This window comes from Symphalangus syndactylus, chromosome 2, assembly GCF_028878055.3.
Source record: "Symphalangus syndactylus isolate Jambi chromosome 2, NHGRI_mSymSyn1-v2.1_pri, whole genome shotgun sequence".
Classification (NCBI taxonomy): Eukaryota; Metazoa; Chordata; class Mammalia; order Primates; family Hylobatidae; genus Symphalangus; species Symphalangus syndactylus.
The window spans coordinates 67097239-67108246 of NC_072424.2; the positions used below are offsets into that span (position 1 = coordinate 67097239).

The window sequence follows — 11008 nt, forward strand, 5'->3', positions numbered from 1 at the left end:
CAAAATTAATGAGACACCATCTCACACCAGTCAGAATCACTATTATTAAAAAGTCAAAAAATAACAGATTCTGGTGAGGTTGCAGAGAAAAGAGAACATTTATACACTGTTAGTGGGAATATAAATTAGTTCAACCATTGTGGCAAGCAGTGTTGTGATTCCTCAAAAAGCTAAAAACAGAACTACCATTCTACCCAGCAATCTCATTACTGGGTATTTAACTAAAGGAATATAAATTGTTTTCCCATAAAGACACATGCATGTTCACTGCAACGCTGTTCACAATAGCAGAGATATGGAATCAACCTAAATGCTCATCAGTGACAGATTGAATAAAGACAATGTGGTATGGCCACCCATGGTGGCTCACACCTGTAATCCTAGAACTTTGGGAGGCCAAGGCAGGTGGATCACAGGCCGGGAATTCAAGACCAGCCTGGCCAACATGGCAAAACCCTGTCTCTAATAAAACTACAGAAATTAGCTGGGCATGGTGGTGTACGTCTGTAATCCCAGCTACACAGGAGGCTGAGGCATGAGAATCGCTTGAACCCAAGAGGTGGAGGTTGCAGTGTGCTGAAATTGTGCCATTGCACTCCAGCCTGGGTGACAGAGTAAGGCTCTATCTCCAGAAAAAAGAAAATGTAATATACATACACCATGAAATACTCTGCAGCCATAAAAAAGAATTTGATCAGCTGGGGGTGGCGGCTCACACCTGTAATCCCAGCACTTTGGGAGGCCAAGGCAGGCAGATCATTTGAGCCCAGGAGTTCAAGGCCAGCCTGAGCAACATGGTGCCACATCCAGCTACTTGGGAGGCTGAGGTGGGAGAATCACTTGAGCCCAGGAGGGAGGTCAGGGCTGCAGTGAGCCATGATCATGACACTGCTCTCCAGCCCAGGTGATAAAGACCCTGTCTCACACACACACAAAAAAGCATGAGATTATGTCCTTTAGCTGGAACATGGATAGAACTGGATGGAGGCCATTATTCTAAGCAAACTAACACAGGAACAGAAAATCAAATACCACATGTATTCTTACTTCTGAGTGGGAGCTAAGTGATGAGAACACATAGACACAAAGAGAGGAACAAAAGACACTGGAGCCTACTTGAGTGTGGAGGGTGGGAGGAGGGAAAGGGTCAGAAAAAATAACTGTTGAGTATGGGGCTTAGTACCTGGGTGTCAAAATCATCTGTACAACAAATCCCTGTGACATGAGTTTGTCTCTATACCGAGTCTGCATGTATACCCCTGAAGTCTTAAAAATAAATAAGAATCTCACCCGGGCTAAGTAAAAAAATATAAATAAATAAATTTGTGACGAGAAAAAAAGAAAAAATGATTGTTGAGTAGTGGAAGATCATGTTTTTTTTTTTTTAATTTCTTGGCTGAGTGCAGTGGCTCGCATCTGTATTCCTACCACTTTGGAAGGCCCAGGCAGGAGAATGGCTTGAGCCCAGGAGTTTGAGACCAGACTGGGCAACATAACAAGACCCCGTCTCTTAAAAAAAAAAAAAAATGTAATAAACCGAGTGTGATGGCATACGCCCCTGGTCCCAGCAAATGGAGAGGCTGAGACAGAAGGATCACTTGAGCCTGGGAGGTTGAGGTTGCAGTGAGCATTCCAGCCTGAGTAACAGAGTGAGACCCAGTGTTTAAAAAAAAAAAATTCTCGTGATGTTATAACAATGGTTTTGTGATAAATATACTTCTAAGACAGATATAGTCAAAACTTTTAAATGCTGGTTTTATCTTTGCCAAATTTGATGCTCCTTACTTCAGTCCAGGTCTGCAGAACCCACCCTGGGACAAAGCCTCCCTCCTTAGAAAGACAATTCACAGCCAGTGGAGGACAGAGTTGCTCTGACCACCCAGCTAGGTGGTGCACCCAGAGCTGGAGCCCAGGACACAGCCCTGGTCAGTCCTTCCTCTAAACCAGGTGACGGCAAAGGAATGATTCTCTCTTCTTTCTTTCACGCTCACTCTTTCCAGATCATTTTTTTCACCACAACAGCACACTAAAGCAGTCAGATCCAAAATGTTCTAAGGCAATTGTCTGCTGACAGTTATTACTCAACAAAAAAAAAAAAAAAAAAAAAGAGAAAAGGAAAGAAGGAAAGAGAAAAAAAGAAAAAATATGGAAAGAAGGAAAAAGGAGGAAGAGAAGGAACCTTCACACAGACAGGCTAATCCACAGTACGTTACCCGTTCCTCTTACAGGCTTTTGGTTTGTGCCTGGCACTTAAGTTACTTCGTGTACGTGTCTCACTTAGCCTTCTAAGAGCATTAGGCTAGGGTTTATCTCTGTGTCCATTGCACTTAGCACAATGACTGGCATGTAGCAGGCATTCAATAAAAGGTAGCAACATGACCACACAAACAACTTCTAGGAGAAATTTAAACCAATTCCATTCTAGTACATTTGGTCAACATCATCTATAACCCAGATGCTTCTCAGCCTTAACCACACTTTGGAATCATCTCGAGGGGCTTTTAAAAACCCTGATGCCCAGGCTGTACCCCAGAACAATCAAATTCACCTCTCTGGGGTGAATTCCCCAGCTATTCCCATGCGATCAAGGCTGAGAATCACAGTCACTCCAAACTTATCATTTTTAGATCTTGTAATACCTTAATGATAATAAACTCTATGTGGCTTTGTGTTTTGTTGGCTAGACCTATGATTCTCAAACTTAGCTACAGATTGTAATCACCTGGGGAGATATTAAAACCAATGATGCCTAAATCCCACCCCTAGAGATTTGAATTTGACTGGTTGGGATGGAGGTCTCAGCACTGGAAATTTGTTAAAGCTCTTGGGTGATTCCAAGGTAGAGCAACATTTGAGAACCACTAGGATAAGCCTTAATCTAATGCCTTTGGCAACGTCCTGAGAGCTGCCCAAGGCACCTGTTGGTGCTGACAACTTAGTAGTAGCAAGTGAGGAACTGCTAATTCACCCGCTGAAGAAACCACAGCCCTCAGGGCCTGTGACTCTGTTGTGTGCAGCATATTGAAGGTTTTTAGAAATCAATTGAGATTTGGTTTTGAGTGTTTGTTGTTTATTTACATATACCTCTATTTTCCTCCCTGTTCTTGTCATACTTCATTCACTTTTTTTTTTTTTTTTTTTTTTTTTTTGAGATGGAGTCTTGCTCTGTCGCCAGATTGGAGTTCAATGGTGTGATCTTGGCTCACTACAACCTCGGCTTCCTGGGTTCAAGTGATTCTCCTACCTCAGCCTCCTGGGTAGCTGGAATTATAGGCACCCGCCACCACACCCAGCTAATTTTTGTATTTTTAGTAGAGACGGGGCTTCACCATGTTGGTCAGGCTGGTCTCGAACTCCTGCCCTCAGGTAATCTACCTGCCTTGGCCTTCCAAAGTGCTGGGATTACGGGCGTGAGCCACCGTGCTCGGCCTTCATTCACTTTTGAGAGCAACTCCTGTTTAAACTCTGTAAGAGGAAAGCGATGGTTTCCTCTCTTGAGGTTCTGATCTTGGAATCATCCTCCTATGAAATCCTTAAGTTTCATTCCTTGCTGGCTCTGCCCAGATGGCATAATTCAATGGGAGGTCTAAAGCTGCACTGATCAATAAAGTGGCCACTAGACACATATGGCTGTTTCAATTAATGAAAGCTAAATAAATGACTATTTGGTTTTTCCGTTATACTAGCCACACATATGTGTTCAATAGCCCCATGCAGCTGGTTGCTACTGTACTGAACAGTGCAGCTATATAACCTTTCCATTACCTCAGTGTAGTGTGATAATAAAAAAAATAAATAAATGAATAATATTTCCATAATCACCAAAAGTTTTATTGTTTGGTGCTAGTATAAAAGTTAGCCTGCCCGCCCCAGATTCCCCTATAAGCCGGCGCCCTACTCCTAACACTGCCTGGCCCAGCTGCTCACTGCCCCAGACCTCCCAGTCATTTCCCCACCCCCGTGAGGGTTCAGGAACCACCTGCTTCTCTTTCTCTCCATTTAGTTCCCCCCATCAACCTTGAGGATGTCAACATCCACACAGACAGTTGTCTCACACCCTGGTCACACAGTTCCCCAATTCCTAGACTCAAATTGATTTGTGCAACATATTTTTATAGAGCATCTACTCTGTGCAGACACACGTTTCTATAGAGCCCCTACTCTGCAGACACTGCCCAAGCCATGGGGAGGGCATATATTCACAGTCCTCACAGGGCTTCCAACCTAGTCGGGGAGGTGGACGATAAACCAGTGGACAGATAAATCACGTGACAAAGTAGGGTAAGGAATAGAGAGCTATGGGTTGGAATGGAGGGCTGTTTAGATGAGGTGACTGGTGATTCTTCTGAGTCCTGGAGGGAGGGTGGGAGTCATGAGAGGACCTGAAGGAAGTAATTCTGAGAAAACAGCAGAGCAAATGTCCTGAGGAGAGCCTGACTTGCATGAGGACAGCCTCCTATTTGGCAGCCATCTCACTCAGCCACTCTCACATCTGCTTTCCAAACTCACCCACCCTCTCGTCCTTCCACCCTGCTGCTGCCTTCCACGTTGTCCCACCCTATTTGCACATCCTCCAGACGTGTAGGTGGTGAGGTAACTGAGGCTCAGCAGAAGTGCCTAATGCCCCTTCTCACAGAGTCCTTTGAACCCTGCCCTCATGCCCCCTCCCCACAGCTTCCTCAGCTTCTCCCCCTTTCATGGCTCATTCCCATCAGTATTCAAACTGGATTCTAGGCTCTCCTACCTGGAATTACAACTAAGCAGGAAACCCATTTAAACTCCACATCTTCCTCTAGCTCTCAATTCATGCAAAATGCATTGAAAGTGATGGCAATATAGGTGTGTTGGTTATATTATTTAAACATTTCCTTTTTTAAAAAAATGTTTAAGGCTTTTTTTTAGAGTAATTTTAGGTTTGCGGCATAATTGAGCACAAGGTACGGCGTTTCTATATGCCCCCTGCCCCTAAACATGCATGGCCTGCCCACTATCAGCATCCCCCCAAGGGAGGTGCATTTGTTACAATTGATAATCCTGCATTGACACAGCATTAGCATTAGCACCCATGCTTCTTCTTCTTCTTATTATTATTATTATTTTTACAGACAGGATCTTGCTCTGTTACCCAGGCTGGAGTGCGGTGGTGCAATTGTAGCTCACTGCAGCCTCAAACTCCTGGGCTCAAGTGATCCTCCCATCTCAGCCTCCTGAGCAGCTGGGATTAACAGGCACACGCCACCATGCCTGGCTAATTTTTTTTTTTTTTTTTGTAGAGACAGGGTCTCACTGTATTGCTCTTGGCCTCAAGAGATCTTCTTGCTGCAGCCTCCCAAACTGCTGGGATTACAGACGTAAGGCACCATCCACAGCCTAGTGTTGATATTCTGTGGGTTTGGACAGATGTATAATGATGTATATCCACCATTATGGTATCATATAGAATAGTTTCATTGCCCTAAAAATCCTCACTGTTCCACCTAAAAAAAAAAAATTTATTTCCCCCCTCAGTAAATAATTAACTCTTCCAAATAGCCATCTTCCACAGGCTGCTGGCGCTGCCTCACTCCAAGCCCTTTTGCCTACTTATGCCCAACTCCTGGTCCTACAGGTGCTCTTGCTGAGGTCTGGCTTCTCCGCAGCTGCAGACAGGAAGGTCCATGCTTCTGCCAGAAACTGTGTCTTTCAGGACAAAGTACTGTGGTTTTCCTCCTACCTCTCTGACAGGCACTTCTCCACGGCAGTGTCCCCCTATTCTTCAGCCCATCCCTTAAATGTCAGTGTCCCCAGGACCTTGTACGAGCCATCTTCTCTCTCTACCCTCTCTTTGGCAGACTCATCTAAGTTGGTGGCTTAAATTGTCATCAACATGCTGATGTTCTTAAATCCCTGCCCTCTACTCTCAACCTTTATATCTAATTCCTAACTCAACATCCCTAACTGAGTATCCTATAGGCATCTGAACTCAATGCATGCATAGTTTGGTTTGGGCCGCACTCAGTTTGAAGTGGCGTAGGTTGAAGAACGAGTGAGCCTTAGATGAGAAGCGGGATGGGGTGGGGGGTGTGGTGGGAACGAATGAAGAGAATGAAGCTGCAGGGACAAGCAGAGGCCAGGCCAGACAGAGCCTTGAGACTCATGTTAAGAATTCTGTCTTTATCCAAAGGCAATGGGAAGACAATGAAGGGTGTTAGGCAGATGGAAGAGGAAGCTATGATAAGATTCACTTTTAGACAAGCCCATTATAGGTTCACAGGTCAAAGAGGAAAGTCCAATTTAACTTCCTTCCCTATGGCTGAAATACGGGACCATCCAGCCCCCTTAAGCCATGTGTAGTCATGGTTGGGTGCTGCCAAGGAGCTTTCACACACTCTGATCTCTTCCTCAAGCCTTGCCTCCAGGAGTCAAGTGGGGCCAGGCCTGGGTCTCTGGGCAGTGACTGTGTGAGGGGGCCATGTGCAGACGCCCTATGAAAGACGCCTCCGGAAGGCAGATGAAGAGTTCAGCCCGAGGGCTTAGCGGATCATAGACATTAAACCATAAGTGCAGCCGGCTCACAGCCCCTCTGACTCACAGGGAGTAAATCCCTCCTGGTCAGCACAGTTTCTACATCCATTTAGGAAAAGGCTTAGGGGAGCGGAAGTCCCAGAATGCCACCCACCCCAACAAGAGACAGATTTAAATCCCACTGCCATTGAGGGCCCAGAGTTTTTTAAGAGATCAAGCCACTAAGATCCTGAGCCTTGGGCTATTTGTGTGAGCCATATGCTCTCCATTCATCCTTTCACAGGAGATGGCCCACACGGTCTCGGCCCTCAGACCCTAGACTCCTTCCTGAGCCCCCACCCACCCATGGCAGGGCAGCCAGGACCTTCGTGGAACCTCAAACCCGGCCTTTGGGTGAGGGACGAGGGAAGAAGAAAAATGGATCCACTATGCCTTTGGAAGCAGGGCTAGTGTCATCGTGTTGTGGTTTTTTGGCAATAACAGCAACCGGGATAACCAGGTTTTCCTGGATGCCCCTCCTCCCTGTGCAGGCCCTGAACTGCAGGACGTTAGGCAGACCTCACCCCATCTTCACATCATCCCCATGGGGAAGGGCTCACCAACCCCCTTTTCAGCTGGAGAAACAGAGGTTCAGAGAGAGCAGGAAACATGGCCACATGGCTAGACGGTGGCAGAACCAGGGTCTGAACCTGATTTTCCTGAATTCCCAACTCCTTTTCCTTTGCCAAGACCCTCAGCAGTGGATGAGGGTCACTGTGTGGCTAGAAAGCAAAGCTGCTCCTGCATCCAGCGGAACAGAACCACAATGCAGACCCAGGAAGGATGGCCAAGGTAGGGGTACCGAGGAGGCAGCAGATGGGGAAGGAAGCTACAGAGGGGGCTCCACGTTGAGACCTGCAGGGGCCTGACAGTACTGTCCAGGGCACAGCCCAGAGTCTGGTTTATTCATCAGCTCTCAAGGGAGAAGTGCCTCCCTTGGCAAGAAAGAACGGCAACCGTGTGGTCAGGAGGCCAACTTTGGCAGCAGGGCAGGAGGAGTAGGAATAAAGTTGGGAGGCTGAGAGCTGGGAGAACAGAGCAAAACCAGTAACAGCCAAGAGGAAACAGACTCACTCTGCAGCCATTTAGTACACAGAGACACAAAGCAGCAGAAAACAGGGGCCGGTCTTTGTAAAAGCAGCTACTGGGCAGAATCACTGTTCTGTGTGCGTGCCTTGGCTGGGGTGAGGCAGGGAAGGCTTCCAGGTTCAAGGAAGTCTTCACAGTGTGCATGTGTGAGGGTGACTATGTGCATAGTGGGTGCCCGTGAAGCCACACATGTGGCGTGTAGTATGTGTGTGAGTGTGACCGTGTATGAGAGTTTGTGTGTGAACAGGACTTCTAAGAAAAGGAGCTATCCTAAAGAGAGAAAGCGCTCTAAGACTGTAATCAGAAAGGGTCTGGTCATTTTCTTATTTGTTCGTATAGCTTGACCCCTGCGTGTCAATAATGAAAGTAATTTGGAAAAATAAATTGTCAGAGGCTTGACTGAAATGTTCACAGGGAGGCATCACCCTGTTGACTGACTGTGTGTGTGTTCTCATGGATGCAGAAAGGCCCAGAACCACATTCCCTATCCTTTTCCCCGGCCTCAGTTCAATAAATATTTTACTTCCTTGTAATGTATGTGTTCATCTTTTCCCACTTTTAACACCTCGTGGGCTGGATTTCAACAGTCTCCTCCCCGCTAAGAGTCAGAGCCCAGCTGTGCCCAGGCTCATGCGCGGGTTTGGGAATGAGACTGTGGACCTCTGAGGAAAAGTGAGACGGAGGTGCCACCACAGCCCAGGCTGCTGAGTGGGGTCCCTGGGCACCCCCGAGGGACTTGTGCTGAACCCCAGTTCTTACAGAATAGACAGTTTTGAACAGATTTTCCTCCAGTCTAAGTAAATTAGGAACCTACATTCTAGTGCTGGGAAGCCACTAGCAGGCCGTGTGACTTACTCATGCCCCTGAGCCATTTCAGCATCTGTCAAATGAGTTGATTTGGGCAGTTTCCCAGTGTGTGCTCCTTGGAGTAGGAATCCCACAAGACAGTCCAAAAAACTGGATATTTTAGTTGTTTCTGAGAAGCACTGCATAATTTATCCCTCTCTTCAAGATTCTCACAGTGCCTATTTGCATAACAAAGGTTCTAAAAGTTCTGCTGTAAAGACATCTGTTGAAAATGGTCTAAACCAGGGTTTTCCGATTTTGGTGACCCTGGAACCCCATTTCACTCAACAGCCATTCATGTTTCCCAAAATTAGAGTTCAGGGGACTTGCTGGGCCAGATGACATCTGAGGCTCCTTCCAGTTTAACAGCCTATGGTTCTGGCACCCCAACCCGCATGGGTTGTTCAGAGCAGGGCCTCTTTCCCGTCGTTCTGGAGGGTTTTGATCTGTTTGCCTTCCACTGAGTAGGACTAGGCTCCAGAGAGAGTAATTATAGGCTGGGCGCGGTGGCTCATGCCTGTAATCTTAGCACTTTGGGAGGCCAAGGTGAGTGGATCTCTTGAGGTCAGGAGTTTGAGACCAGCCTGGCCAACATGGCAAAACCCCATCTCTACTAAAAATACAAAAATTAGCCAGGCATGGTGGTGCACGCCTGTAATCCCAGCTACTCTGGAGGCTGAGGCAGGAGAATCGCTTGAACCGGGGAGGTGGAGGTTGCAGTGAGCCAAGATTGCGCCACTGCACTCCAGCCTAGGTGACAAAGAGTCCATCTCAAAAAACAAACAAATAAACAAAGAGAGTAATTACCTCTCCCAGAGCAGCAGTTGCCACTGGGATACTGGAAGCAGAGGCTGTAACTCTTATTTATGTTCAAGGTTTTTTTTTTTTCTAAAAATAAGAAATCAATTAAACTTTAACATACATATTTATAACAGCACATATATGTGCTTTGTAAGTAAATATGCATGTATTAGAGGTACAGTTTCAAAAACTTGTCATTGACAGCAGCGCATGGTCAAAAATGTTTGGGGACTGACCTGGAAAATGTACCTCAAGATATTAATTTATGTTCAAAACCACTAGTTTATCTGATGCTTAGTAGAATGGAAAATAAATGTGTAACATGCCACACATGGTGTTTATATCTTAGCTGCTTGCTCTTTTCTTATCTCCATGTCTAACAGTCCTTATGTCTACTTCAGGCCTGGAGTATGACGCTTTGTATGTCAATTCAAAATAAACTTACTAAGGAACTTAGATTTGTAATGTAATGATTTTGAATGCAGATCCTGGGCCACTATTTCTTGGGAATGTCTCCATTGCATAATGGAATTGCATTCACTGCTGTCCACACACACATTTTTGATAATTAAGCAAATTTCTGAACACCTCTTCTAAGATTCGAAACAGTAAAATGAAACCCAATATCATTATAAAGTTATTCTCTAGCAAATAATTTAAGGAAGACAACTCCCATATGCATTTTTTTCTTAATAGTTCAGGCTAGGTTCCTATATACAGTTCTCCCCAAAATACTTGAGTGTAATTATTTAGCAGGTCACTGGTTGTACCCCTGAGAAACAAAGTAGCACAATGTGATTTGTACAAAGAATGATTTTACCCACTACGTCTCCAACTATTTGTATCTGCCTCAAATCAAAATGCTTAGGCTGAACACAGGCATCCGAATGGAAGGCTCACCCCAGTCTAGTTCTGCTCTCGATGCTTGTGACACATAGAGTATGTGTGCCCAGGGAGAGGCTGCGTTCAGCGAAGTAGCTGGGTTCTCACAGGGCAATATCGCGATAGGACCTGTAGCCCCCTGGGAAGCCGTCCCACTGTGCCACTGCTGCTGCTACTATGCAGGGTAACCTCCCTCCTTTCCCATCCACGACTTTACCTTGGCTTGGGCATTTCCTCCTGCCCTGTCCATCGCTTCCTCTTGGGCTTTCTGCTCTCCACGAGGACCATCAGGCAAAACAAGAACAAAATGAGTCTTGTAAAATAAGGCATTTTGTGGAGGTCTGTGAGGCAAAAAGCTGCTTTCCAGTAGCCTGTGGCAGAGCAAATCCCCCCCGGCTTGACCATTGATCCGTCTGCTGCCTCCTGACGGGCTGCTCTGAGGGGCTGTGAGGGCAAGGCTGGCCAGGCTGGTTGTCCCAATTTACTATTTGATACTGGCGCCCTACTCACCCCCTCCACTCCGGGCTGTGACACAAACACCAGGCTTTGCCCTCCCTGCTGATTAGTGATTGGCCATTAGTCAAGAAGTATGTCCTCTCATGAAATTCTGCTTCCACTGAATCCTAGAATAGCTCTGGCTAAAGCTGTTATATAAAAAATTAAATCTCTTGAACATGCCAGCTTTGTGCTGAGATTATTGGTCCATCTTCTGGCTACATAAAACCAGTCTGTCCCATCCACCAGGGGGTCAGCTTGGATTCCAAGTAGATTTGCAGAGAGGACTTGGTAGACGTTTAGATGTGTACATAAATGTGCTCAGGAAATGCTGAGTAAACGTGAAAGACCT

General features: G+C 46.1%; 1 protein-coding gene across 1 annotated transcript in view; it reads right to left on the minus strand.

Moving 5' to 3' along the window:
* Positions 1 to 10625, minus strand: part of GABRR2 (gamma-aminobutyric acid type A receptor subunit rho2) — a 60636-nt gene extending 50011 nt beyond the window's left edge. Inside the window, exon 1 of the mRNA XM_055258679.2 lies at positions 10379 to 10625. Within this exon, the coding sequence (XP_055114654.2) occupies positions 10379 to 10566 (188 nt within the window). The 5' untranslated portion in view covers positions 10567 to 10625. The remainder of the gene's footprint in view (positions 1 to 10378) is intronic.
* Positions 10626 to 11008: the final 383 nt, after the last annotated feature.